This window comes from Dipodomys merriami, unplaced genomic scaffold (assembly GCF_024711535.1).
Source record: "Dipodomys merriami isolate MVZ:Mamm:240054 unplaced genomic scaffold, mDipMer1.0.p SCAF_71, whole genome shotgun sequence".
In the NCBI taxonomy this organism is placed as follows: Eukaryota; Metazoa; Chordata; class Mammalia; order Rodentia; family Heteromyidae; genus Dipodomys; species Dipodomys merriami.
In genome coordinates, this window is record NW_027206302.1 from 1498385 (window position 1) to 1525031 (window position 26647).

The 26647-nt window shown below is 45.4% G+C and overlaps 1 protein-coding gene across 1 annotated transcript in view; it reads left to right on the plus strand.

Moving 5' to 3' along the window:
- Nucleotides 1-2401: 2401 nt before the first annotated feature.
- Nucleotides 2402-26647, plus strand: part of Hdac1 (histone deacetylase 1) — a 35143-nt gene continuing 10897 nt past the window's right edge. The window contains exons 1-3 of the mRNA XM_070008853.1: nucleotides 2402-2509; nucleotides 9735-9847; nucleotides 20644-20761. Coding sequence (XP_069864954.1) covers nucleotides 2461-2509; nucleotides 9735-9847; nucleotides 20644-20761 — 280 coding nt within the window. The 5' untranslated portion in view covers nucleotides 2402-2460. The remainder of the gene's footprint in view (nucleotides 2510-9734; nucleotides 9848-20643; nucleotides 20762-26647) is intronic.

Genomic DNA, 26647 nt, shown 5'->3' on the forward strand with positions numbered 1-26647 from the left:
CCCTGTATTTCTTTATGGAAGCAAAAAGGCCAAGTTTTAAAATATGTGAACAAATTTAGAGCAGCACCTGTTAACAATGAAAAACTGAGAAGTACCTAAAATGCCCAGATGCAGTAAGATAAATGAACAAATTATATTATTATCACACAATGGGCTATAAAAATATGCAAAGAACATCTGAGTCATAATAATATAAACACAGTCACTCACCTACCTGCCTTATGAGCCTTGCTCTGCACTTTTCAAAATGTTACCACACCATGATCTCATTGCTTCCACACCCCTCCCTCCTGTTTTGGACACTGTGTACAGCAGGTAAACTTTGCTCTCTTATCCTCACCCTTTTTCAGAGAGAGAAATGGAGCCCTAGAAAGGTTAAGCAAAACCTGCAGAAGGCCAGTTAAAAAAGCAGCAACACAGAACTGGGAATAAAGTTTGCTCTTTTTTTTTTTTTTTGGGTCCGGTCATGGAGCCTGAACTCTGGGCCTGGGCGTTGTCCCTCAGCTCTTCAGCTCAAGGCTAGCTCTCTACCACTTGAGCCACAGCACCACTTCCGGCTTTTTACTTTTTGCTTATGTGGTGCTGAGGAATCGAACCCAGGGCCTCATGCATACAAGGCATGCACTCTACCACTGAGCCACCTTCCCAGCCCCAAGTTTGCTCTTTTGTACGCTAACACAACCTAACCTTAGATCTTATGTTACCTTATAGCTAAAGGTCCAAATGTAGTCCCAAGTGAGTAACACAATAACATTTAAAGAGAGAAAAGGAATCTGGGTTTGGTGGCTCACGCTATTTAGGAGCCTGAGATTTGAGGATCCTGGTTTGAAGTCAGCCTGGCAGGAAAGTTTGTGAGACTCTTATCTCCAACTAACCACCAGAAAACCAAAAGTGGCACTGTAGCTCAAAGTGGTAGAGAACTAGCCTTGAGCAAAAAGAGCTCAGAGATGGTGCCCAGGCCCTGAGTTCAAGCCCCAGGACTGATTTTAAAAAAAAGTGAGAGATAAAAAAGGGCCAGGTATACTCCTGTAATCTCAGCACTCAGGAGGCAGTCAGGAGGATCATTTGAGCTCAGGAGTTTAAGATACAACTTAGTGAAACACCTGTCTCACAGAGGGGAAAAAGGCATAAAAATGTATCTTATTGTCTGTAGGACTACAGATAAACAGCTAATTTACTACAACTGTTTGGTACATTGTAAGTGCTCACTAAGTATTAAAGTTATTGTAGCTGCTATTTTAAAGCTCAGAATTGGGCTTTTTAGTCTTTCAGCTTCTAGGTATGACATGTTTATGACTTATGCATGGTTCTAGGATCAAAGGCAGTGGTTCTCAAAGGGAGAGCTGGTAATCATTTTACATCCCAGCGAGCTCATTCCCTGCAAGGCACTTGGCAATGTCTAGAGATGATTCTGCTTGTCCCAGAATGAGTGTGTATGTGCTACTGACATCTAAGGGGAAAGAGGCCAAACACTGATAAATGTCTACAATACATAGGGCAGACCATAACAATGAATTATCCAGCACAAAATGTCAATGGTGTCAAAGTCGAGAAACCTTCTTCTCTTAATAACGGGGCAATTCCATTTTTTCTCCACCCTCCAAAGGCTCCTCAGTCGGCTTGGGTTAGGCCTGCTTTGGGATTAGAAAGGCTTTTAGCTAGATGCCTCTGACTCACACTTTTAAATCTAGCTATTCAGACCTGAGGATCAAGGTTCAAAGTCAGCCCAGGCAGACAAATCAAGGGACTCAAATACTAGAGTGCTAACCTTGTACAAAAAAAAAAAAAGATTAGGGACAGTGAACACTCCCCGAATTCAAGCCTCAGGGCTGCACACTCACACAAAATACACCCCCCCTCCCCAAACAACAACAACCACACCCACAAACAAAAACCCTCCACCAGAGCTATTGGTAAAGCTCATTACTTGGCCCACAGCAGGCTGTGGACAATTTTTTTCCCTTTGTTATTCCATTCCTCCCTCCTCGCCATGCCAAAGCAGCTTCAGCCTTTTCCTTGGCTGAGTGACCTTGTGCAAGTCACGTATCCCCCGTAAGCCTGTTTATTCTCTGCAAAATTAGAAAGCTGGCCTCTGATCTCCAAACCCAGAAAGGAGGATGGCTGAAGTTTTTACAGAGCGGCTTTCCTCCCCCGGGACTGATGGTACGGTCCCCGGGAAGCTCCCCAACCCCTTTGCCGCGGCCCTTGGTACAGGCCCAGGGGGCCCTCGGCCGCCGCTCAGCTCAGCCCTTGCCCCCTGCCGAGTTCCGGGCCCGCCTCCCCACGCGCTGATTGGCTGGAGCGGTGCCCGGGCTGCGCGGCTATAGGTGAGCCGGGAGGGGACAGGCGGGGCGGCAGCAGGACTGCCCCTCCCCTCGGGTCGGACGCAGCGCAGAGCCGCGGGCGGGCGGGCGGACGGACCGACCGACTGACTGACGGGAGGGCTGGGAGGCGAGCAAGATGGCGCATACTCAGGGCACCAAAAGGAAAGTCTGTTACTACTACGATGGTGAGCACCAGCCAGGAGGCGGGGGCGGGGCCGGCGGGGTTGGGGAGATTGGAGAAGGGGAGGCTGGGCGTTGGGGAAGAGGCAGAGGGCGGAGGCTGGGAGAAGGAGGTCGAGGTGAGGCGGGGGAGGCTGAGGAAAGGAGGTTGAGGGCGAGAGAGGAGGCTGAGGCCAAGGGGGTCGAGGGTGGGGGGGGAAGCCCGAGACCATTTTGGGAAGAAGATTTTTCTGGAGTCCGACGTGGAGTCTTGAGTGGGACCCCTTGGAGGGGAGGCTGAGTGAGCTCTTGCGGGGGGGGGGCAGGGGGCAGGATCTAATGGAGACGGTTGCAAGACTGACTTGTCCTGGTGAGAATACAAAGGTCCTTCACGATCCCCTGCCTCCTTCGTCTCTTTTGAGGAGATCCCTGCAGGACTGCCATTCGCCTCCCCTCCCCCAGCCAGGGAGCAGGGCTTGGGAGCGATTGCTGCTGGGAAATGGAGCCTCTGGGGTTGGAAGGAGAAAGTTGTAACTTGTTCAAATGGACTTGTCATGAAAGAAAAATATAAAGGAGCAGCTTACGCTGCTGTTCTAGGTCGTGCAAGGATGCTGGGGGGTCAGGGGGCTTATCAGGTGCCACCTCACAAGCTGGAGGGAGGGGAGCCAGTGTTAGAGGCCCTCTCCAGTATGGTACTGGGATGGGGGAGCTCAGTGGTAGGAGTCTTCTAGCCCAATCCCAGGGGTCAGGAAGGGAGGTGACCTGTCCCTTAGGACCTGAAAAACAGGAGTCTTAGCTAGCCACAAGGAACCATAAGGGGACAAAAAAGAACCTGAGGGAAATTGCAGGTATGTGTACAAGATGGCTGAGGCATGGATTTGGGGCCTAGTGAGAAAGATGGAGAGCAGGAGAGGGGAAGGGTTGCAAGTGATCAGGCTTGAGAAGTCAATGTTGACCAGATCCTGAACGGCTGGCCTGCTATACCCAGGAAGGCAGATGCTATACTGAGGCCACTGTGAATCATTGAAGTTGGATTCAAGTTAATGCCATCATCAGGCTTCTATCTTAGAAATATTCTGGGCTAGAAATTAAATTAATGTCGGGGTAAAGAAGACTTGGATTCCAAGTTTTTGCTATGAGCAAGACCAGTTGATAACGTTGTGTTTTATTATAGATCTGTTATTGATTGCAGTGCCATTGGGTTTTGAATTCAGGGCCTCACATTCTTGAGTTTTTCCTGCTCAAAGCTGGCACTCTTTCACTTGAACTACACCTCCACTTCTGGCTTTTTTTTTTCTGGTTGATTGGAGATAAAAAATATCATATTTGCCTGCTTGGGCTGGTTTCGAACCCTGATCCCCATATCTCAGTTTCTAGAGTTGCAAGGATTACAGGCGTGAGACATTGGTGCCCAGCTACTTTTATTTATTTATTTATTTATTTATTTATTTATTTATTTACTGGCCAGTCGTAGGCCTTGAACTCTGGGCCTGGGTTCTGTCCCTCAGCTCTTCAACTCAAGGCTAGCACTCTACCACTTGAGCCACAGCACCACTTCTGGCTTTTGTCTGCTTATGTGGTGCTGAGGAATCGAACCCAGGGCCTCATGCATGCAAGGCAAGCACTCTACCACTGAGCCACCTTCCCAGCCCTTTTATTTTTGTTGACGTTATTGTTCCACCACTTGAGTCACACTATACTTATGGCTTTTTTTGCTGGTTAATAAGAGTGTCATAGACTTTTCTGTCTGGGTTTCCTTCAAACTGTGATCCTCATATCTCAGCCTCCTGGGTAGCTAGGATTATAGGCATGAGCCACCAGTGCCCAGTTTTGGTCACATCTTGCAGACAGTAAGCTCATTAAGGAAAATAAACTATGGACTGTTTATCTCTGTATCCCCACTCCCCTAAACATTTCCTAGCTCTTAGCAGACTCTAAAATACTTGCCCCCCCCTTGCCCACCCCCCCCCCTCTGCCCCGGCCTGGGAGATGTCCCTTAGCTCTTCAGCTCAAGGTGAACACTCAGCCACTTGAGCCACAATGCCACTTCCAGGGGTTTCTGGTGGTTAGATAAAGATAAGAGTGGAGTAGGGGGTGCGGGGGGCTCTGGGAAGTTGGCTGGCTCAGTGGTACAGTGCTTGCCTCGCATGCATGAGGTCCTGGGTTCGATTCCTCAGCACCACATAAACAGAAAAAAGCTGCAAGTGGTGCTGTGGCTTAAGTGGTAGGGTACTAGCCTTGAGTTGAGCTGAAGGACAGCGCCCAGGCCCAGAGTTCAGGCCCCACGACTGGACCTCCCCCCAAAAAAAAGAGTTCCTTTCTAAGAGACAAGTGGTAAGGTAAAGTTCAAATGTGGGCAAATTGAAGGGAAGAAAATGAGCAGGGAGAAAATTCTTAAGGCATTCTCTCTCTCTCTCTCTCTTTTTTTTTTTTTTTGCTGGTCATGGGACCTGAACTCTGGGCCTGGGCCTGTCCCTCAGCTCTTCAGCTCAAGGCTAGCACTCTACCACTTGAGTCATAGCGCCACTTCCGGCTTTTTCTACTTATGTGGTGCTGAGAAATTGAACCCAGAGGCTCATGCATGCAAGGCAAGCACTCTACCACTGACCTACCTTCCCAGCCCCTCTTAAGTCATTCTTTTTTTTTTCATTTTATTTTATTTTATTTTATTGTGAACATACTGTACAGAGGGGTTACAATTACCTGGGCAGGATAATGCGTACATTTCTTATCAAGCATTGCAGCCTCCTCCTTTGTTTACCCTTCACATCCCTTCCCAGCCTCCCCTTCTTAAGTCATTCTTAAAATGAAGTAAGAATATTCCTTTCCTGGAGTGGGGAGGGCAGCTGGTAGAGTAGGAATCTTGGAGAGAGGAGATTTAATTAGTTGTTGTAAAAGAGGTAGTCAGAGAAGTAAATTTGGAAGGACTGCTGGACAGTGGAGGGCCCATTTGAGATTGGATCCTCTGTGTGTGTGTGTGTGTGTGTGTGTGTGTGTGTGTGTGTGTGTGTGTGTGTGTGTGTGTGTGTGTGTGTGTGTGTGTGTGTGTGTGTGTGTGTGTGTGTGTGTGTGTGTGTTGGTCCTGGGGCTTGACCTCTGGCCTCATACTCTGGCTTAGTTTTTCTGTGTGTGTGTGTGTGTGTGTGTGTGTGTGTGTGTGTGTGTGTGTGTGTGTGTGTGTGTGTGTGTGTGTGTGTGTGTGTGTGTGTGTGTGTGTGTGTGTGTGTGTGTGTGTGTGTGTGTGTGTTGGTCCTGGGGCTTGACCTCTGGGCTCATACTCTGGCTTAGTTTTTCTGTGTGTGTGTGTGTGTGTGTTAGTTTTTCTGTGTGTGTGTGTGTTAGTTTTTCTGTGTGTGTGTGTGTTAGTTTTTCTGTGTGTGTGTGTGTGTGTGTGTGTTGGTGTTGGTCCTGGGGCTTGACCTCTGGGCTCATACTCTGGCTTTGTGTGTGTGTGTGTGTGTGTGTGTGTTAGTTCTTCTGTGTGTGTGTGTGTGTGTGTGTGTGTGTGTGTGTGTGTGTGTGTGTGTGTGTGTGTGTGTGTGTTGGTCCTGGGGCTTGACCTCTGGGCCTCATACTCTGTCTGGCTTAGTTTTTCTGCTCAAGACTAGTGCTTGAGCCACAGTTCCACTTCTGGCTTTGTGGTGGTAAGTTAGAGTTAAGAGTCTCACAGACTTTGCTGCCCTGCCTAGCTAGGATTACAGGCATGAACTACTGGTGCTCACACTTGTTTTTTTACTAGTTAGTTGGAAAAAAGAGTCTCAGATTTGTCTGCCTGGGCTGGCTGTGAACTTCATTTGTCAGATCTCAGCTTCCAGAGTAGCTAGGATTATAGGCTTAAGCCACTGGAGCCCAGCTCAGAAAGCTCTTTGCCTGTAATCCTAGCTACTTTCAAGGCTGAGAGCTAAGGAGTGCAGTTTGAAGCAGTTTGGGAAGAAAAGTCCATGAGACTCTTATCTTCAATTAATCACAGAAAAAGCTGGAAGTGGTGCTGAAGCTCAAGTGGTAGAGTGCTAGCCTTGAGCAAAAGGAACTTAAGAACAGCACCCAGAGTTCAAGGCCCAGAACTGGCAAAAAAAAAAATTTTAAATATTAGGCTGAGGGTATAGCAACTCAATGGCAAAGTGCTTGTCTAGCATTGGGGAGGCCCTTGGTTTGATCCTAACAGCACCAAAAAACAAACAAACAAACAAAAATAAGCTGGGCAAACTTGGCTCACAATTGTAATACTAGCTACTTAAGTGACTGAGATGAGATCTGAGGATGTGGTTTGAAGAAGAAAAGTCCTTAAGATTCTATCTCCAGCTAACCACCAAAGTTCTGAGTTCAAGCCCTGATTCCAGCACAGAGGAGAAAAAACACAAAAAAACAATATAAAACAAATAATATAGTTTATAAGGCTGGGAATATGGCTTAGTGGTAGAGTGACTAGCATGCATGAGGCCCTGGGTTTGATTCCTCTACCATATAAACAGAAAAAGCCAGAAGTTATGCTGTGGCTCAAGTGGTAGAGTGGCAACTTTGAAAAAAAGAAGCTCAGGGACAGTGCCCAGGCCCTGAGTTCCAAGTCCCAGGACTGGCAAAAATAAGTAAATAAAAATAAATAGTTTATAATTAAAACCACTTAATTTACAAAATGGAATTCTTTCTTTTAAAGTTTCAGGAACTTAAAATTAAGGAAAGGATGGTGTCTCCAGACCCACCCTTATCCTTCTAGATAGGGTATCTTAATTCTGCAGCTCTAAGCCTTGGCTGCATCCTGGCTTGATAGGCAAAGGAGGTACTAGGCATCTAAGTCCAGGCCTTTTCCCTGCTGGGTCTTGAAAGCTTTCTCTTGTTAGCCCTCTGGAGAGATCTTGAAGTGTGTGATTCACTCAGTTTTAGTGAAGGAACTTTCTTTTTTTTCTTTTTTGTCGGTCGTGGGGCTTGAACTCTGGGCCTGAGCGCTGTCCCTCAGCTCTTCAACTCAAGGCGAGCGCTCTACACTTGAGCTACAGCACCACTTCCAGTTTTCTGGTGGTTTATTGGAGATAAGAGTTTCACGGACTTTCTTGCCTGGGCTGGCTTTAAACTGTGATCCTCAGATCTCAGCCTCCTGAGTAGCTAGGATTACAGGTGTGAGCCACCAGCACCGGGCTTCAAGGAACTTTCTATACTTTAGACTCATAGAGCTCTAAAGATTAAATTCAATTGTTTTTTCTTTCTTGCAATTGTTTCTAACATATTTTTAAGATGATTTCTTTGTTGCTTTGTATGTCCCTCCCCAACAGTATAACCTCTGTTTTCATTGTATTTGATGTTTGTATAATTTGTGGAGGGGAAGGGAAAAACAAATTGTTTAAATAGAGATACAGGTGGATCCATTGCAACAATGAGATGTACAAGACGTTATGTCGAAAATGAACTTTACAACTTTGGCTTGGGGGGGAGATGGGAAGGGATGGGAAGGGGAAACAAAGGAGGAGGCAACAATGCTTGATAAGAAATTTATTCATTACCTTGCCCATGTAATTGTGACCCCCTCTGTAAGGTATTTTTACAATTTAAAAAAAAGATTAAATTCAAGCTCAAGTAGATACATAGGAAACCCAGTGTAGCTTTTGCATACTAGATTTAGGGTCAGAAGACTTGACTCTGAGATCATTCATTAGCTGTATGATAATTGGGCAGACAATTTCTCTTGAATCACAATTCAGATCATTCATTTTTTTTTAGTGTATTAGTCATTGCTTCCAAGGGGTAACCATTTTTTTGATATAGATAAGTATGTAATGATACAAAGTGAAATTAATGAAGTACTATACATAAATTTCATATGGAGGAAAAATGTCATTTATTTTGATCAAGAAATGATTTGGAAGCCAGGTGCCAGAGTCTCATGCCCATAGTTGTAGCCACTCAGGAGGCTAAGATCTAAGGATTGAGGTTCAAAGCCAACTCCAGGCAGGAAAGTCCCTGAGATGCTTGTTTTTTTTTTTTTGTTTTGTTTCTTTTTTTTGTTTTGTTTTGGGGGGGGTCAGTCGTGGGGCTTGAACTCTGGGCCTGGGGGCTGTCCCTCAGCTCTTCAGCTCAAGGCTAGTGTTCTACCACAACACCACTTCCAGTTTTCTGGTGGTTAATTGGAGATGAGTATCTTGGACTTTCCTGCCCAGACTGGCTTTGAACTGAGATCCTCAAATCTCCTCCTTGAGTAGACAGGATTACAAGTGAGAGCTACCAGTGTCCAGCAGTGTCCAGTTTTCTTATCTATAAAATGAGAATAATCTTCCCAGTCCCGCCCAACTTTAAAGATGCAGTAAGAAAAGTATGAATGTGGGACTGGGAAGGTGGCTCAGTGGTAGAGTGCTTGCCTTGTATGCCTGAGGCCCTGGGTTCGATTCCTCAGCACCACATAAGAAAAAAGCCAGAAATGGCGCTGTGGCTCAAGTGGTAGAGTTCTAGCCTTGAGCTGAAGAGCTGAGGGACAGCGCCCAGGCCCAGAGTTCAGGCCCTGGACCGGACCAAAAAAAAAAAAAAGAAAGAAAAGTATGAATGTACTTTAGCACCATAAAGCATCACAATGTCATAAGCAAAATGACTTATAATACTTCTGAATAGTGATAGTTAAATTTGGTTTCCTGTTTGGGAAAGAATTGCTGGTATAGGGAGATGAGTCACCTTACTAGTTGCTGTTCTTAAGTGGCTTTGGAAAGAACACCCTATACTGCCAAGTGCGCCTGTGGGCTCCAGGATAAAGGAGCGACTAGAGCCATTCATTTGTGCTGATTCAGTTAGGATCACCTATATATTTTTTTTTTTCCTTTCTTTCTTGTGCCCCTCCTCACCTTGAGATGTGAACTGAGGACCCAGGCACTGTCCCTGGGCTTTTTTTTTTTTTTTTTTTGGTCAGTCGTGGGGCTTGAACTCTTGGCCTGGGTACTGTCCCTATGCTCTTCAGCTCAAGGCTAGCGCTCTACCACTTGAGCCACAGCACCACTTCCAGTTTTCTAGTGGTTTATTGGAGATAAGAGTTTCACAGACTTTTCCTGCCCGAGCTGGCTTTGAACCTGGATCCTCAGATCTCATCCTCCTGAGTAGCTAGGATCACAGGCATGAGCCACCAGTGCCCAGCTTGGACTTACCCTTGTTCAAGATGGGAGAGAATCTTGGAAACTAGAAATAAACCAGAAAGAGTTTCTTTGGGGGTTCATTATAAAAATATTCCTGGGTTCTCTTGGGTTATGTGTTCAACCGTGTTACTGTGTTGCTCTTCAGGGGACGTTGGGAATTACTATTATGGACAAGGCCACCCAATGAAGCCTCACCGAATCCGCATGACTCACAACTTGCTGCTCAACTACGGTCTCTACCGAAAAATGGAAATCTATGTGAGTTACTGGCATCCTTATTCCTATAGGACACCCAACCTCGTGATCCATTTCTAACAATAGTAATTAGAATCGCTAGTAACTAGAGAGTTGGCCTCTAGTTCAGCAGAGTCTAAATCTTTGTTTTTCTTCTTAAGCCATCGGACTTTTGGCCCTGGACTACCAGAATTGCTTAGTACAGAACATACAACCTTTTCTGATCTCCCTAGCTCTATCTTCTTTCAGTCACATTGTGAAATCACTGTGTACTCCTCACTGAACTGCTTTTATTTTCTCCAAACATCACATCTTTCTTACCTCTGCCTTTTTGTCTATGTTCTTTTAGTTTAGAATGACAGGTCTGTTCTGAACTTCTTACTACTTAGCATGATGGACAACTGGGGCTCACACTGTACCCCTAGCTATTGAAGAAGTTGAGATCTGAGGATTGAGGTTTGAGGCTAGCCCAGGCAGACAAACTGCCCAAGATTCTTAGCTCTAATTAACCAGTAAAAACCCAGAAATAGAATAGCTCAAGAGGCAGAGCACCAGCCAGGCGTGAAAAGCCAAGTGAGAGCTGGAGGCTGTGAGTTCCAGCTGCAGCACCAGCACACACACACACAAAACAAATCTTATAATGAAAACATTACACATTTCCCCTTTTCCTTCACCCCTTATTTCCATTTCTTGTACAGTCTTCATTGCACATTCACAATGTAGTATAATTTATTTGTTTACATGTGGGTCTCACTAGAGTTAATTCAGTCAGGATTCAGGGTCTTGCTGGGCACAGTGATACTCACCTGTAATCCCAGCTACAGGGGAGGTAGAGGTAGGAGGACCATGGTATAAGATAGGTCCCAGCATAAACAAGAAACCATATACAAAAAGTAAGTATAGCAAAGAAGAGCTAGGAGCATTGCAAGTACAAGATACTTAAGTATCTAGTACTGCCAAAAATAAAGCCAGAATCTCTTATCCATATACCTGCCAGGTAACAGCCACGCAATGCATAATAAGTAGATAAGAAATGAGAGCTAATGATAGATATGTAGAGAGGCAGAGCTGATGGGGTTAGGCAGAGTTGGCCAATAAATAAATAAATAAATAAAAAGCCTTTGAGGTAAGATTTTAGTATAGAAGCAAAACACACACCCTCTGCTGCTTTCTTGAACCATCTGAGGTGCATCTTTTGTTGTTGTTGTTGTTGGTCGTGGGGCTTGAGGAACTCTGGGCCCAGGAACTGTCCCTCAGCTCTTCAGTTCAAGGCTAGCCCTCTACCACTTGAATCACAGTGCCACTTCCAGTTTTCTGGTGGTTTATTGGAGATAGGAGTCTCACAAACTTTACTGCCTGGGCTGGCTTTGAACCTCGATCCTCCAATCTCAGCCTCCTGAGTAGCTAGGATTACAGGCGTGAGCCACTGGCATCCAGCAAAACAGGCACTTTTGAGCAACCCACTTTGATAGAAAAGGCGGCTTTTCTTACACTAGAGAGCAAAGACTTAGCCCGGTGTAGGAGCATCTGACTAATCTCATTAATCCCAGTACTCTGAAAGGTAAAGTACTGTCTGTAGTTAAGGATCTGAAGGTGGAGGACAGCCTGAGCTACTTAGCAAGACTATCCTAGAGAGAAAGAGAAAGAAACAGAGAGGAAATGGATACAATGTAATTTATAGACTTAGCTCCAGGTGATCTTTACCTGGTCCAAAGTTTTTTTTGTTTTTTTGTTTTTTGTTTTTTTTGGGTCCGGTCGTGGGGCCTAAACTCTGGGCCTGGGTGCTGTCCCTCAGCTCTTCAGCTCAAGGCTAGCGCTCTACCACTTGAGCTACAGCGCCACTTCCGGCTTTTTTCTTTTTGCTTATGTGGTGCCGAGGAATCGAACCCAGGGCCTCAGGCATGCAAGGCAAGCGCTCTTCCACTGAGCCATCTTCCCAGCCCCTGGTCCAAAGTTTTTGTCTTTTTTTTTTTCAGGTCCTGGGGCTTGAACTCAAGGCCTGGTCACTATCCCTGAGCTTCTTTTGCTCAAGGCTAGCACTCTACCGCTTTGAGCCACAGTGCCACTTTCAGCTTTTTTCTTCCTTTTTTTTTTTTTTTTTTTTGCCCGTCATGGGGTCTGAACTCTGGGTCTGGACGCTGTCCCTCAGCTCTTCAGCTCAAGGCTAGCGCTCTACCACTTGAGCCACAGCGCCACTTCTGGCTTTATCTGTTTATGTGGTGCTGAGGAATCAAACCCAGGGCCTCATGCTTGCAAGGCAAGCACTCTACCGCTGAGATACCTTCCCAGCCCCTTCTTTCTTTTTTTTTTTTTTTTGGTCTGTCAGTCATGGGTCTTGAACTCTGGGCCTGGGTGCTGTCTCTCAGCTCTTCAGCTCAAGGCTAGCTTTTTACCACTTGAGCCACAGTACCACTTCCAGTTTTCTGATGGGTAACTGGAGATCAGAGTCTCATGGACGTTCCTGGGCTTGCTTTGAACCACGATCCTCAGATCTCAGCCTCCTGAGTAGCTAAGATTATAGATATGAGCCACCGGTGCCCAGCAACTTTTTCTGTTAATGTGGTTCTGAGGAATGGAATCCAAGGCTTCATGCATGCTAGGCAAGCACTCTACCACTAAGCCATATTCCCAGCCCTGTCTTTTTTTTTTTTTCTTTTTTAAACAAATCCCGATCCTCGCTCATGTTAGACAAGAGCTCTGCCACTGAACTATCCCCCAGCCTAGTTCTTGTTTTTCTTAGCTGTGTACAAGCAAAATATCAATACATCTGTAGATCAGATGTGGCCCATAGTGTCACCCCTTTTGGAGACAGCAAGGAACAAGTGAAAGGTTTTAAACAAATAAATAAACGTGCATCTTAGAAATGGCCTGGTCAGTTACTAGGCTGTTGGTAGAGTTCAAGTGAGAAAATAAAGAAGGCCTAGGCGCCTCTGTCACCTATGGCATAAGAGTCTTGGTTAAAGTCTGTGCTGACAGCTTGAGTAACCTAGCAACAGTAGCATCTCTACTATTCCTAAACCTGAAAGATGAGTCTTTTGTCCCAGATGGTTTTGTCATGTCTCTGGAGCCCATGGAGGCACCTGAAGAAGCAAAGAGGGAAAGAGAGGAACAGACAGACCTTGGACCAGACCTTAAAAGGCTTTCTAGCCAAGCTTCTTTAGGTGTGAAAGGCATCTGGGAATAAAAAAACCTTGAGGTTTTCAGGGATTTATTTGCCCCTGTTTTAACTAAATAGGAAAACCCTTCCCAGAAGCTTCCTCGCAGATTTCTCCTTAGAGCTCATGGGTCATTTGCCATCCACAGACTATTCATAACGGTAGTTAGTTGTCTTTACCAGATCTGGTTTAGACTAATCATGATTTGATCCTTAGGGCTGAGTACATAAATATGCCCAACCAGATTGAGATATGTTGCTAACTAAAAAGGGAGAGAATAGTTCTTTGGAAAAACCCAGTGATGGCTACCATGAGAGATGACTTCATCTGTATGGTGTTCTTTTTTTTTTTTCCTTTCTTTTCTGTTTTTGGTGGTACTGAGGTATGAATTCAGAGCCTTATGCTCATTGGGCAGGTGCTTTAATACTTGAGGCACTAGGGCCCTTTAGCCCTCATCATTTTGTATGTGTCTGTGTTTGTGTGTCTATGTGTCTGTGTCCGTGTCCATGTCCCTGTATGTGCACGTGCACGTACATGTGTACAGTCCTAGGGCTTGAACTCAGGGCCAGGGCATTGTGTGTTGTCCCTGAGCCTCTGAGCTTTTTTTGATCAAGGTAGTGACCTCTCACTGGAGCTCTACTTCTGGTTTTTTGTTTGTTTGTTTATGGTGTTTAATTGAAGATAAGTCTCACAAACTTCCTGCCCAGGCTGGTTTCCAATAGCAATCCTCAGCCAGGCGCTGGTGGCTCACGCCTATAATCCTATTCAGGAGATCTGGGGATCACGGTTCAAAGCCAGCCAGCCCCGACAGATCCGTGAGACTCTTATCTCCAATAAACCTCTAGAAAACCAGAAGTGGCACTGTGGCTCAAGTGGTAGAGCGCTCGCGCAGGGACAGTGCCCAAGCCCAGAGTTTAAGCTCCATGACCACCAAAAAAAAAAAAAGCAATCCTCAGATCACAGCCCCCTGAATATCTAGGAGTACAGACATGATCCATTAGCTTTTGGCAGAATTTTATTTTATTTTATTTTATTTATTTTTATGGTGTTCCTCGGGCTTGAACTCAGGGCCTGGGCACTGTCCCTAGCTTTTTCACTCAAGGCTACTGTTCTACCACTTAGAGCCACAGCACCACGTTTGGTTTTCTGGTAGTTAATTGGAGATAAGCTTTTCACAGACTTTCCAGCCATTTCTCAGATTCCTGAAGACTACTGGTGTAAGCCACCTGTGCCTAGCTCTGCCTTTAGAGTTTTGCTCAAGGCTAGCGCTCTACCACTTCAACCACAGCTCCACTTCCCACTTTCTGATGGTTAAGTGTTTCCTTATCTTTTCTATCTGGGCTGCCTTTGAACTATGATCCTTAGATCTCAGCCTCCTAAGTAGGATTATGGCATGAGCCAGTAGCATTGGTTATTTTGGGGATGGGATTATGATTCTTGCCCTGGTCAGCCTGGACTGTTACCTTCCTCTTTGTGCTTCCCCTGCCGCTGGGATGACAGGTGAGCATCATCTTGCTCAACCATTTATTGAAATAGTTTAAAACTTGTTTTGCTCAGGCTAGCCTTGAACAGTCATCTCTCAATCTGCCTCTCAGGTAGCTAGCATTATAGGCATAAACTACCAGCACCCTGCTGAGAAGGTATTCTTTTCTTCTTTTCTTGGGAAAAGTAAGTTTAGCAAAGCTGCCTAAAAGCTTTTTTTGGGGGGGAGGGGGGTCAATCATGGGGCTTGAACTCTGGGCCTGGGCACTGTCCCTCAGATCTTCAGTTCAAGGCTAGCACTTGAGCAGCTACAGCACCACTTCCAGTTTTCTGATGGTAAATTGGAGATAAGAGTCTCATAGACTTTCCTGTCCGAGCTGGCTTTGAACTGTGAGCCTCAGATCTCAGCCTCCTGGTTAGCTAGGATTACAGGCGTGAGCCACTGGCACCAGCTAAAAGCTTTAAAAAAAAAAAAAAAAAAAGAGTGGTGCTTTGGGGTTTTTTTTGGGCCAGTGCTGGGGCTTAAATTCAGGTCCTGGGCTCTGTCCCTGAGCCTCTTTTGCTCAAGACTAGCACTCTACCACTTGAGCCACAGTACCACTTCTGGCTTTTTCTGTTTATGTGGTACTGAGGAATTGAACTCAGGACTTCATGCATGCTAGGTAAGCACTCTACCACTAAGCCACATTCCCAGCCCCCCGAGCTTCTTTTACTCAAGGTTAGCACTATACCGCTTGAGTGACAGTGCCACTTCTTTTTTCTTTTTTCTTTTTCTTTTTTTTTTGTTAGTCACTGGGCTTGAACTCTGGGCCTGGGCGCTGTCCCTCAGCTCTTTAGCTCAAGCCTAGTACTCTATCACTTGAGCCACAGTCACAGTGCCACTTCCAGCGTTTTCTGCTTATGTGGTACTGAGGAATCCAACCCAGGGCCTCATGCATGCAAAGATAAGCACTCTACCACTGTCTACCACTGAGCCACCATCCCAGCCCCTCCCCTCCTTTTATATATATATATATATATATATATATATATATATTGCATATTTGAAAGAATTGTTTGGCTGTAGTTTTCAGAAGAGAATTGCTGGATTGTAGGTTATGAATACCAAGTTGCTTTTCAATGTGGTTGAATAAATTTATGCTTTCACTGGTAATATATACGATACTGTGGTCATATTCTCTCTTACTCTTAAAATTAGACGTTTTATTTTTTTAAAAAGAAAAAAATAGTACTAGGAATTGAACATGGCCTCCTGCTTGTTTGGCAAGTGTTCTACCACTTGAATTATGCCCCTGACCTTTTGCTTATTAGTTTATTGTTCAGATAGGGTCTCAGGCTAACTTTACCTCAGGTGACCTCAAATCTTTATCTTCCTACCTCATTTACCTCAAAGTAGCTGCAATTATAGACATGCATTTCATCCTTACAATTAGACTTAAAGTTTTTTGTTAACATAAATTACTTAACCAAAAGTATTTCATTGGGGCTGAGAAGATGGCTCAGTGGTAGAGTGCTTGCCTTGCATGTATGAGGCCCTGGGTTCGATTCCTCAGCACCACATAAACAAAAAAAGCCAGAAAGTGGCGCTATGGTTCCAGTGGTAGAGCGCTAGCCTTGAGCTGAAGAGCTGAGGGACAGCTCCCAGCCTCAGAGTTCAGGCTCCATGACCAACCCCCCCCCCAAAAAAAAAAAGTATTATATTACTCTTTTTTGTGATCTTGATTAGCAGGTTGCTGGTGACAAATAAAATTGAACATAGCTTGGTGCTGGTGACTCAGTGCCTTATCATTCTACCTATTTAGGAGGCTGAAACCTGGAGAATGGCAGTTTGAAGCCATATCAGGTAGAAAAGTCTGTAACTCTGCAGTTAACCAGCAAAATGCCTGAAATAGAGGCACAGCTCCTGAGTAGCCACCAGGGCCCAACTGTCTTATGTGTCCTGGTGATTTTTTACTACGGAGTTACCTTTTTTTTTGGACCTGCGGCTTAAACTCTGGGCTTGGGCGCTGCCCTGCGCTCTTCAGCTTAAGGTGTGCTCTCTACCGCTTGACCCACAGTTTTTTAGTGGTTTATTGGAGATAAGAGTCTCACGGATTTTTCTGCCCAGGCTGGCTTTGAACCATGATCCTCGTATCCCAGCCTCCTGAGTAGCTAGGATTACCGGCGTGAGCCACCGGCACCTGGCTGGAGTCACCTTTTTTGGAACTTGTACACCTAAGGTGACTAGGTTCATAGAAGACTTGCTTTTAAAGCCGGGCGCTGGTGGCGCACGCCTGTAATCCTAGCTACTCAGGAGGCTGAGATCTGAGGATCACGGTTCAAAGCCAGCCCGGGCAGGAGAGACCGTGAGACTCCTATCTCCAATAAACCACCAGAAAACCGGAAGTGGCGCTGTGGCTCAAGTGGTAGAGCGCTCGCCTTGAGCTGAAGAGCTGAGGGACAGCGCCCAGGCCCAGAGTTCAAGCCCCACGACCAACAAAAAAAAAAAAAGAAGACTTGCTTTTACTACATAAAAGAGATGTATTTGGGCTGTCGTTCACAGATTTAGAATAAACACTAGTATAGACACTGGTAGGAAGCTCTAGGGGTCTGTAATCTGTAATCCTAGTTACTCAAGAGGCTTGAGATCTGAAAATGGAGTTTCTAAGCCAGTTGGGGCAAGAAACTCCTTGAGACTTTTTGTTGTTTTTGGTCGTGGGGCTTGAATTTCTTTTTTTTTTTACACTCAAGGCTAGTGCTCTACCACTTTTAGCCACAATGTCTCTTCTAGTCTTTGGTAGTTAATTGTAGATAAGAGTCTCATGGACTTTTTTGCCCAGCCTGGCTTCAAACTGTGATCCTAAGATATCAGCCTCCTGAGTAGCTAGGATTACAGATGTGAGTCACCAGTTGGACTGAAAATGGTTTTTTTTTTTTGTCCATTGTGGGGCTTGAACTCTGGGTCTGGGTGCTGTCCCTCAGCTCTTCAGCTCAAGGTGAACTCTCTGCCACTTGACCCACAGCGCCACTTCCGGTTTTCTAATGGTTAATTGGAGATAAGAGTCTCATGGGCTTTCCTGCCTGGGCTGGCTTTGAACCATGATCCTCAGATCTCAGCCTCCTGAGTAGCTAGGATTACAGGTGTGAGAGCCACCAGCGCCTGGCCTATATTGATTTTTTATGGCTTACAAATGATGTTATAAATATCCAAGTGGCCTGGTAAACAGGTTCTTGCTTTAAGGAACAGGCTTAGGAATGAGCCTCAAGTTCTCACTTGGCTTTCTTGCTCATGGCTGGTATTCTACCATTTGACCTGTACTTTAAGTCTGACATTTTGCTGGTTAATTGGAAATGGAGTCTTAAGGATTTTTTACCTAAGCTGATTTTAAACCTCCATCTTCTAGGTCTCAACCACCCATCTAGTTAGGATTTCAAGCAAGAGCCACTTGTACCCAGTGAGAAGCAATTTCTTTTTTGTCAGTCATGGGGCTTGAACTCAGGGCCTTGGCACTGTCCCTGCAGTTCTTTTGCTCAAGACTAGCACTCTACCACTTAAGCCATAGCGCCACTTCTGGCTTTTTCTGTGGATATGGTTCTGAGGAATTGAATCCAGGGCTTCATTCATGCTAGGCAAGCACTCTACCACTAAGCCACATTCCCAGCCAAAGAAGCAATTTCTTAAAAAGAGGCAAGTTGAGTTGAATACAGTAGCTAGTAATCCTAATACTCAGGGGGCTGAAGCAGAAGGATCACAAGGCTAGGCTACATAGTGAGGCACTCCAAAGAAATAAAGAACAGAGGCCCGGCAATGGAGGTTCACTCCAGTAATCCCAGCTACTCAGAAAGCTGAGATCTGAGGGTTGTATTTCAGATCCAGGCTGCCAAGAGAAATCTATGACTTGTATGTTTAGCTAACCAGTAAAAAGCTAGAACTGGAGGTGTGACTCAAGTGGTAGAGCATCAATCAGCCTTGAACAGAAAAGGCTGAGCAAGAGCACAAGGCCCTGAGAACATGAATGAACAAATAAGGGAAAGAATGAGTCAGAATGATGGGATGACCCCAAAATGATTATGTCAAGGAAATTTGTTGTTTTTCTAATCCTGAGGCTTGAACTCTGGGCCTGGGCACTGTTCTGATATTCTTTTGTTCAAGGCTAGCACTCTACCACTTGAGCCACAGTGCCATTTCTGGCTTTTTCTGCTTATATGGTACTGAGGAATTGAACCTAGGGCTTCATGCACACTATGCAAGCACTCTACCACTAAGCCCATCAAGGAAGTTTTAGTAGTTATGATGCCATCCAAATTGTTTCCATAATCATTTGTAAAGGATTTCCTATCTATTTCAATTGTCCTTAGACATCCACTGTTTGTTTTTTAAACATTGGGAGCCAGCTGGCATTGGTGGCTCATGCCTGTAATCATAGCTACTCAGGAGGCTGATATCTGAGGATTGTGGTTCAAAGCTAGCCCAGGCAGAAAAGTCCATGGGACTCTTTTTTTTTTTTTGGGTCCAGTCGTGGGGCCTGAACTCTGGGCCTGGGCGCCGTCCCTCTGCTCTTCAGCTCAAGGCTAGCACTCTACCACTTGAGCCACAGCACCACTTCCGGCTTTTTTTCTTTTTGCTTACATGGTGCTGAGGAATCGAACCCAGGGCCTCAGGCATGCAAGACAAGTGCTCTACCACTGAGCCACCTTCCCAGCCCCGTCCATGGGACTCTTATCTCCAATTAAATACCAGAGAACTGGAAGTGGAGCGGTAGCTCAAAGTGGTAGAGGTCTAGCCTTGAATGAAAAAATCTCATCACCTCCTTGTTTCTATGTAGTAAGTGAGGAAATTTGGCTCAAGAGGTAATGGTAAGCTTAAACAGTAGAGCTCAAGCAGCTAGTCTTGTTTCTTTAATAATAAAGTCTGCCTGCCTGCCTGCCTGCCTGCCTTCCTGCCTGCCTGCCTTCCTGCCTGCCTGCCTGCCTGCCTGCCTGCCTTCCTTCCTTCCTTCCTTCCTTCCTTCCTTCCTTCCTTCCTTCCTTCCTTCCTGTCTGTCTGTCTGTCTGTCTGTCTGTCTGTCTTTTTGTGCTGGTTCTGGGGCTTGAATTCAGGGCAGTATCCCTAAGTTCTTACTTTTGCCCAAAGCTAGCACTCTACAGCTCCACTTACAGCTTTTTTGCTAGTTAATTGAAAATAGGAATCTTGGAAGTGGCACTGTGGCTCAAGCGGTAGGGTGCTCGCCTTGAGCTGAAGAGCATGCAGGGACAGCGCCCAAGCCCAGAGTTCAAGCCCCATGACAGACCAAAAAAAAAAGCTTTGAAAATAAGAATCTCACAGATTCTTATGGTAGGGCTGGCTTTAAACCTTGATCTTCAGATCTCGGCTGTCTTAAGTAGCTAGGATTGCAGGCATGAGTTACCAATGCCTGTCTCAAGTGTACATTTTTCCTCCTCTTCTTCTTCCTCCCCTCCCCCTCCTTCCCCTCCCCCCTCCTCCCCCTTCCTCTCTTCCCCCTCTCCCTCCTCTCCCTCCTCCCCCTCTTCCTCCTCTTCTCCCTCCTCCCCCTCCCCCCATTCCCCACCCTCTCCCCTCTTCCTCTTCCTCCTCCTTCTGCCTGTCTTGGAGCTTGCAATCAGGGTTTGAGTGCTGTCCCTGAACCCCTTTGTGCTCAAGGCTAGTACACTTGAGCCACAGTGCCACTTTGGCTTTTTCTGAATAGTATAACTGGGAGTCTCAGGGACTTTCCTGCCCAGGCTGGCTTCAAACTGCTATCCTCAAATCTCAACCTCCTGAGTAGCTTGGATTGTAGGTATGAGCCACCAGCACCTGGCACGTGTACATATCTTTCTTTTTTTTTTTTTTTTGTCAGTCATGGGGCTTGAACTCTAGGCCTGGGTGCTGTCCCTCAGGTCTTCAGCTCAATGCTAGGGCTTTACTGCTTGAGCCACAGCGCCACTTCCAATTTTCTGAGTGGTTTATTGGAGATAAGAATGTCACAGACTTTCCTGCCCAGGCTGGCTTTGAACTAGGATCCTCAGATCTCAGCTTCCTGAGTAGCTAGGATCACAGGCATGGGCCACCGGCACCCATGAGGCTTGAAACTAATCAGTTATTTATTCTGCCTAGTAATAACTGGGCAGTAAGTGTTCAAAGTAGTCTGGGTAAAGACTGACAGTAGAGAAAAATAACTTGACTTTCTCCCTTCTGCCCTCTAGCGCCCTCACAAAGCTAATGCTGAGGAGATGACCAAGTACCACAGTGATGACTACATTAAATTCTTGCGCTCCATTCGTCCAGACAACATGTCTGAGTACAGCAAACAGATGCAAAGATGTAAGTCTCTTCTGTTCCCTCACTACTCTTAGTCCCCAGCTGGACTTCCCTTCCATTAGAAACGCTGTTTCTGTCTTCCTTGGGCTTCCTTTTGACTAACATCTGTTTTTTTCCTAGCTTCCACGGGTGCCTTTTTTCCCCCCCTCAAGTCTGGTTTTCTTTGTTTCCTGATTGTAAATAATAGAGGTTAGACATTCTCCAATTAGGTTTATAACTATCTTGAATATACAGTCATTGTAATGGGAAAAGCACTGAGCTGGGAAGTGGACAATGGGTACAGGGCCATCTTTTAACTCTTCACTGACTGGCAGGTCACTTCCCCTTAGATTTGTCTTTTGTAAGATGGGTTGGGCCATGTGATCTCTGACTCCTGTCCAACTGCACCTGGTCTGACTTTGTGAGAATTGAGAGTTTAGACGCTACTTGATAGACTCTAGATGATCTCATCTTTGAGATGAGGTGATTCTATGCCTTGCCCCCTGGGACCTGAAACCCTAGAACCCATCCTCTCTCAGAAGCCACACATTGAGTGAGGATTACTTTCGCTCTGGGAAAAATCTCTTCAAATTTATGATAGGCTGGGAATGTGGCTTAGTGGTAGAGTGCTTGCCTAGCTTATATGAAGCCCTGGGTTCGATTCCTCAGTACCACATAAACAGAAAAGGCCAGAAGTAGTGCTGTGGTTTGAGTGGTAGAGTGCTAGCCTTGAGCAAAAGAAGTTTATGAGTTCAAACCCCGGGACTGGCCAAAAAAAAAAATCAAATTTATGATAGCCAAATATGGTATATGTACCTGTAATCCCAGTACTTAGGAAGCTGAAGCAAGAGGCTCTCAAGTTTAAGGCTAGCCTGTTCTATACAATGAGACCATGCCTTTTAAAAAGTGGGGGGAGGAGCCGGGCGCTGGTGGCTCACGCCTGTAATCCTAGCTACTCAGGAGGCTGAGATCTGAGGATCTCAGTTCAAAGCCAGCCCGGGCAGGAGAGACCGTGAGACTCCTATCTCCAATAAACCACCAGAAAACTGGAAGTGGCGCTGTAGCTCAAGTGGTAGAGCGCTCGCCTTGAGCTGAAGAGCTGAGGGACAGCGCCCAGGCCCAGAGTTCAAGTCCCACAACCGACAAAAAAAAAAAAAAGTGGGGGGAGGGAACCAAATTGTCACATCTGACTTTCCTTTATGGTTATCTTATATCACTTAGGGTCTCATAAAATACAACAGTATTTAAGTATGTTCTTAAGTTATGTTTTAAAATGGCTCTGGGAGGGCTGGGATGTAGCTCAGTGGCAAAGCGTTTGCCTAGCAAGTGCAACGTCCTGGGTTTGATCCCCAGTACCAAAAAAGAAAAGACAAAAAAAATAGTTAAAAAAAAAACCCCAAACTAAATGGCTCTGGGGTTTTAAACTCAGAGTCTCATACCCCAGCATTTTTTGCATTAATATTTTTTTGTGTTTGTTTGTTTGTTGCCGGGGCAAATTCAGGGCCTTGTGCTTACTTGGATTGGCTTGGTCACAGCTGGTATTCTATCTTATGAGACGTGCCTTCAACCCAGTTTTTTGCTGGTTAATTAGAAATGGTGTCTCATTTGGTCATGGGGCTTGACTCAGGGCTCTGGCACTGTCCCTGAACTATTTTGCTCAAGGCTAGCACTCTACCACTTTGGACTACAGTGCCACTTCTGGTTTTCTGGTGATTAATTGAAGATAAATCATACTTTCCTTCCTGGTCTAGCTTTGAACTGTAATCCTCAGATCTCAGCCTTCTGAGTAGCTATGATTACAGGAGTAAGCCACCAGCGCCAAGCTTTTAAATTTATTTATTTTTAGGGTTTTTTTTTTGCGTGAACTCAGGGCCTCAGCACTGCCCCTGAGCTTCTTTTGCTCAAGGCTAGCAGCCACTTGAGCCATAGCACCACTTCCAGCTTTTTCTGTTTATGTGGTACTGAGGAATCAAACCCACAAAGCACATTCCCAGCCCTTAATATTTGTTTGTTTGTTTGTTTACCAGTCCTGGGGCTTGAACTCAGGGCCCAGGCACTGTCCTTGACTTCTTTTGCTCAAGGCTAGCATTCTACCACTTGAGCCACAATGCCACTTCCAGCTTTTTCTGCTTATGTGGTGCTGAGGAATCGAACCCAGGCTTCATGCCTGCTAGGCAAGCACTCTACCACTAAACCATCTTCCCAGCCCTTAAAAATTTTTTTAAACGGGGCTGGGAAGGTGGCTCAGTGGTAGAGCGCTTGCCTTGCATGCATGAGGCCTTGGGTTCAATTCCTCAGCACCACATAAGAAGAAAAAAAAGCCGGAAGTGACACTGTGGCTCAAGTGGTAGAACGCTAGCCTTGAGCTGAAGAGCTGAGAGACAGCACCCAGGCCCAGAGTTCAGGCCCCACAACTGGACCCCCACCCCCCCAAATTTTTTTTTTTATTTTAAACAAGCTTTAGTACCAAGGATTTGAGCTCAGGGTTGTGTGTACTCTGCCTCTTGAGCCATGCCCAATTCTTTTCCTTTAGTTTGTTTCACAGATAGATTAAATGGCTGGCCTGGAGCTGTAATCCTCCTCTCTCTACCTTTCAAGTAGCTAGGATTGCAAGCATAAGCCACCTGACCTGGTTTATGAAGCTTTCTTTTTTTTTTTTTTTTTTTTTTAATCAGTCGTGGGGCTTGAACTCTGGGCCTGAGCGTTGTCCTTCAGCTCTTCAGCTCAAGGCTAGTGCTCTACCACTTGAGCCACAGCACCACTTCCCATTTCCTGGTGGTTTATTGGAGATAGGAGTCTCACGGACTTTCTTGCCTGGGCTGGCTTTGAACTGAGATCCTCAGATCTCAGCCTCCTGAGTAGCTAGGATTACAGGCATGAGCCACCAGTGCCTGGCTTTTTGATGCTTTCTGTGTGTGTTGGTCCTGGGGCTTGAACTCAGGGCCTAGACACTGTCCTTTATCTTTTGTATTTAAGGCTAGCACTCTACCTTTGAGCCACAGCTCCACTTCTGGCTTTTTTCATGTTTAATTGTAAATATGAGTCTCACACTTTCCTGCCCAGGCTGACTTCGAACTGTAATCCTTAGATAATTGCCTCCTGAGTATGAGCTACCTGAACCTGACCTAACGCTATTTTTTTTAATGGACTTGACCACTCATAGATTTTGGTTTCTGATTAATATCCTGGAACTAAGCCTTTCGTTGACACTGAGATGACTATTTCTAAATATGATACATATGAAATATTTCAAATACAAAAATTATTTTTTTTAAAAGTCATGTAGCAACTACTAGCCTAAGAAAGAAGACATGGTGCAATACAGTTGAAGTCTGCTTCTTGATCATATCCACTTTCTTATGGTCATTACAGTATAAGCTGTGCTCTAAAGTTCATGTTCAATCCTGTATATCTCTGTATAGGATAGGATTCCTTTGCTGTGTTTTTGGAGTTTTTACTTTGTTTTCTAGTACTTGAGTTTGAACTCAGGACCTTGCACTCCCACTTGGCTTTCTACTTCAACCACCTCCACTTTCGAGTTTTTACAGTCTATCTACCTGAGCTTAGTCTGAACTGTGATTCTAAGATCTCAGCCTCCTGAGTAGCTTGGGTTATAGATATGAGCCACAGTGCCCGACTTAATTTGCTTATTTGTTTTCTGAGTTTCAGAAGGTTGTACAAGGGTATACAATCTAACATGTCCATTTAAGTGTCCAGGCTAGGTGCCAGTGGCTCGTGCCAGTTTTTCTAGGTACTCAGAAGGCTGAGATCTGAGGATCATGTTCCCAGGCAGTTCTCGAATTAACCACCAAAAAAACTGAAAGTGGAGTTGAAGTGTCATTGCTGCACACTGGTTACTTTTCTTTTTGAGATTGGGTTCTTAGATGTGTTGCCAGGTTGGTCTCAAAGCTGCAATCCTCTCGCCTCAGTTCTTAGTGAGTGCCACTGCTCTGAGAAGGTGATTATCTGTTTATTCATTTTCCCTTTTCCCACATCTAATCCCATAGGTCCTTGAACCTGAGGAAAACAGATTGGCTGCTGGATTAGTGCCCGAAGGAAAATATTTTTTTCCTCATATCTAAAATTTTTACTCCCATGGTGACTTCGAACTCCATATGGGAATATAAACAAAACTTTATTTATTTATTTTTTTGGGGGGGTCCGGTTGTTGCGCCTGAACTCTGGGCTTGGGCACTGTCCCTCAGTTCTTTAGCTCAAGGCTAATGCCCTACCACGTGAGCCATGGCGCCACTTCTGGCTTTTTTCTTTTTGCTTAGGTAGTGCTGAGGAATTGAACCCAGGGCCTCATAGCATGCAAGGCAAACACTCTACCACTGAGCCACCTTCCCAGCCCTATTTATAACTCTATAGTAGAGAGCTAAAGCTCTTATTGACATAGCCTCCCAGTGTTTACCCAGGAAAGGGTAAGGAAGAGCTGCCTATTACTCACTTCCTGTGCAGCTACAATGTCAGAGCACCAGATCTTTGGCACCCTCCAAGTTAGAGTGCCAGTGTTGGTCAGTCTTGAGGTCATCACAGATTCTGAGCTTCAGCTGTGTCTTGATGTTAACCACAATCAGGCTGGCTTCTCCCACCCTCTTCATCTCAAGGCTTTTTCTCCTTGCTGCACTTTGGGAACCCATGATTAACCATGGGAAAAACCCAGGGGTGAGGGATGGGATCTAGCACAACTCCTGTCTCTGACTTCTACATCATTGAAGCCCCAGTAGTGTCATTTCCTGTGAGAGGAGACAGCGCACTGGGCTTCCTCTTTAGCTCTGTGAGACTACGCTGTCCAGGTGTGCTTTCCTTCCTGTCTGTTTTGTTTCATTTGCATTACTGTTTGCATGTGTTTCCACATTATGCACTAATGTGTACTTTTACCCCTAGAGGCCTGAAATAACTTTGGTGTAGCTCTTGTGGGTGTGGTAGAAAGCACACAGAGTGTGGGAGTTCAGACACTTGGGCTCTTGATTCTGGCTCCATGGTTCTGTTGTCTTGGACAGGTCACTCAGCTTCTCCCTGTTCTTTTCCCTCTGTATAGTCGGCTTGATATCTGTCTGGCCTGATTCATGGAGTTGTTGTGATCATCAAACAAGATTGTATACATGAAAGCCCCTCTGAAAAGGAAAAGGACACATTTCCCTCAGGGTATATTCTTTTAGGCTTTTAGGACAAGCTTGAAGCTGGAATACTGATTTCTCCACTTATAAGATTTGACCAAATCCTACCTGAGATTTTGTGAGGATAAATGCACCAGGTAACAAAAGCAATTAGCATTGTGGTGTGTTGTGAGCACGTGATGAAGGGTAGTTATGTAGGCCTTTGTTCTTCATGTCCTTCTTGATCATCTGGAATCAACTCAGGTTGGAAAAAGAAGAAAAGCTTTCTCAAAACCTCAAAGAGGTAGCTCAGTGGTAGAGTGCTTGCCTTGCATGCATGAGGCCCTGGGTTCAATTCCTCAGCACCACATTAAGCAGAAAAAGCTGGAAGTCGTGCTGAGGGACAGTGCCCAGGCCCAGAGTTCAGGCCCCATGACCAACAAAACAACAACAAGAACAAGAAAGACCTTAAAGAACTAACTACCTGGGGCTGGGAAGGTGGCTCAGTGGTAGAGCGCTTGCCTTGCATGCCTGAGGCTCTGGGTTCAATTCCTCAGCACCACATAAGCAAAAAGAAAAAAGCCAGAAGTGGCGCTGTGGCTCAAGTGGTAGAGTGGTAGTCTTGAGCTGAAGGGCTAAGGGACAGCACCTAGGCCCAGAGTTCAGGCCCCACGACCGGACCCAAAAAAAGGTAGATAGTTCTTTTTTTTTTTTAACCTTTTTTTTTTTTTTTAAAGTTGCTAAAGACCTCTCCATGTAAGATTTCTGATTCTGGATGCAGTGTTTGCCTATAGTCCTGGATTGCTTG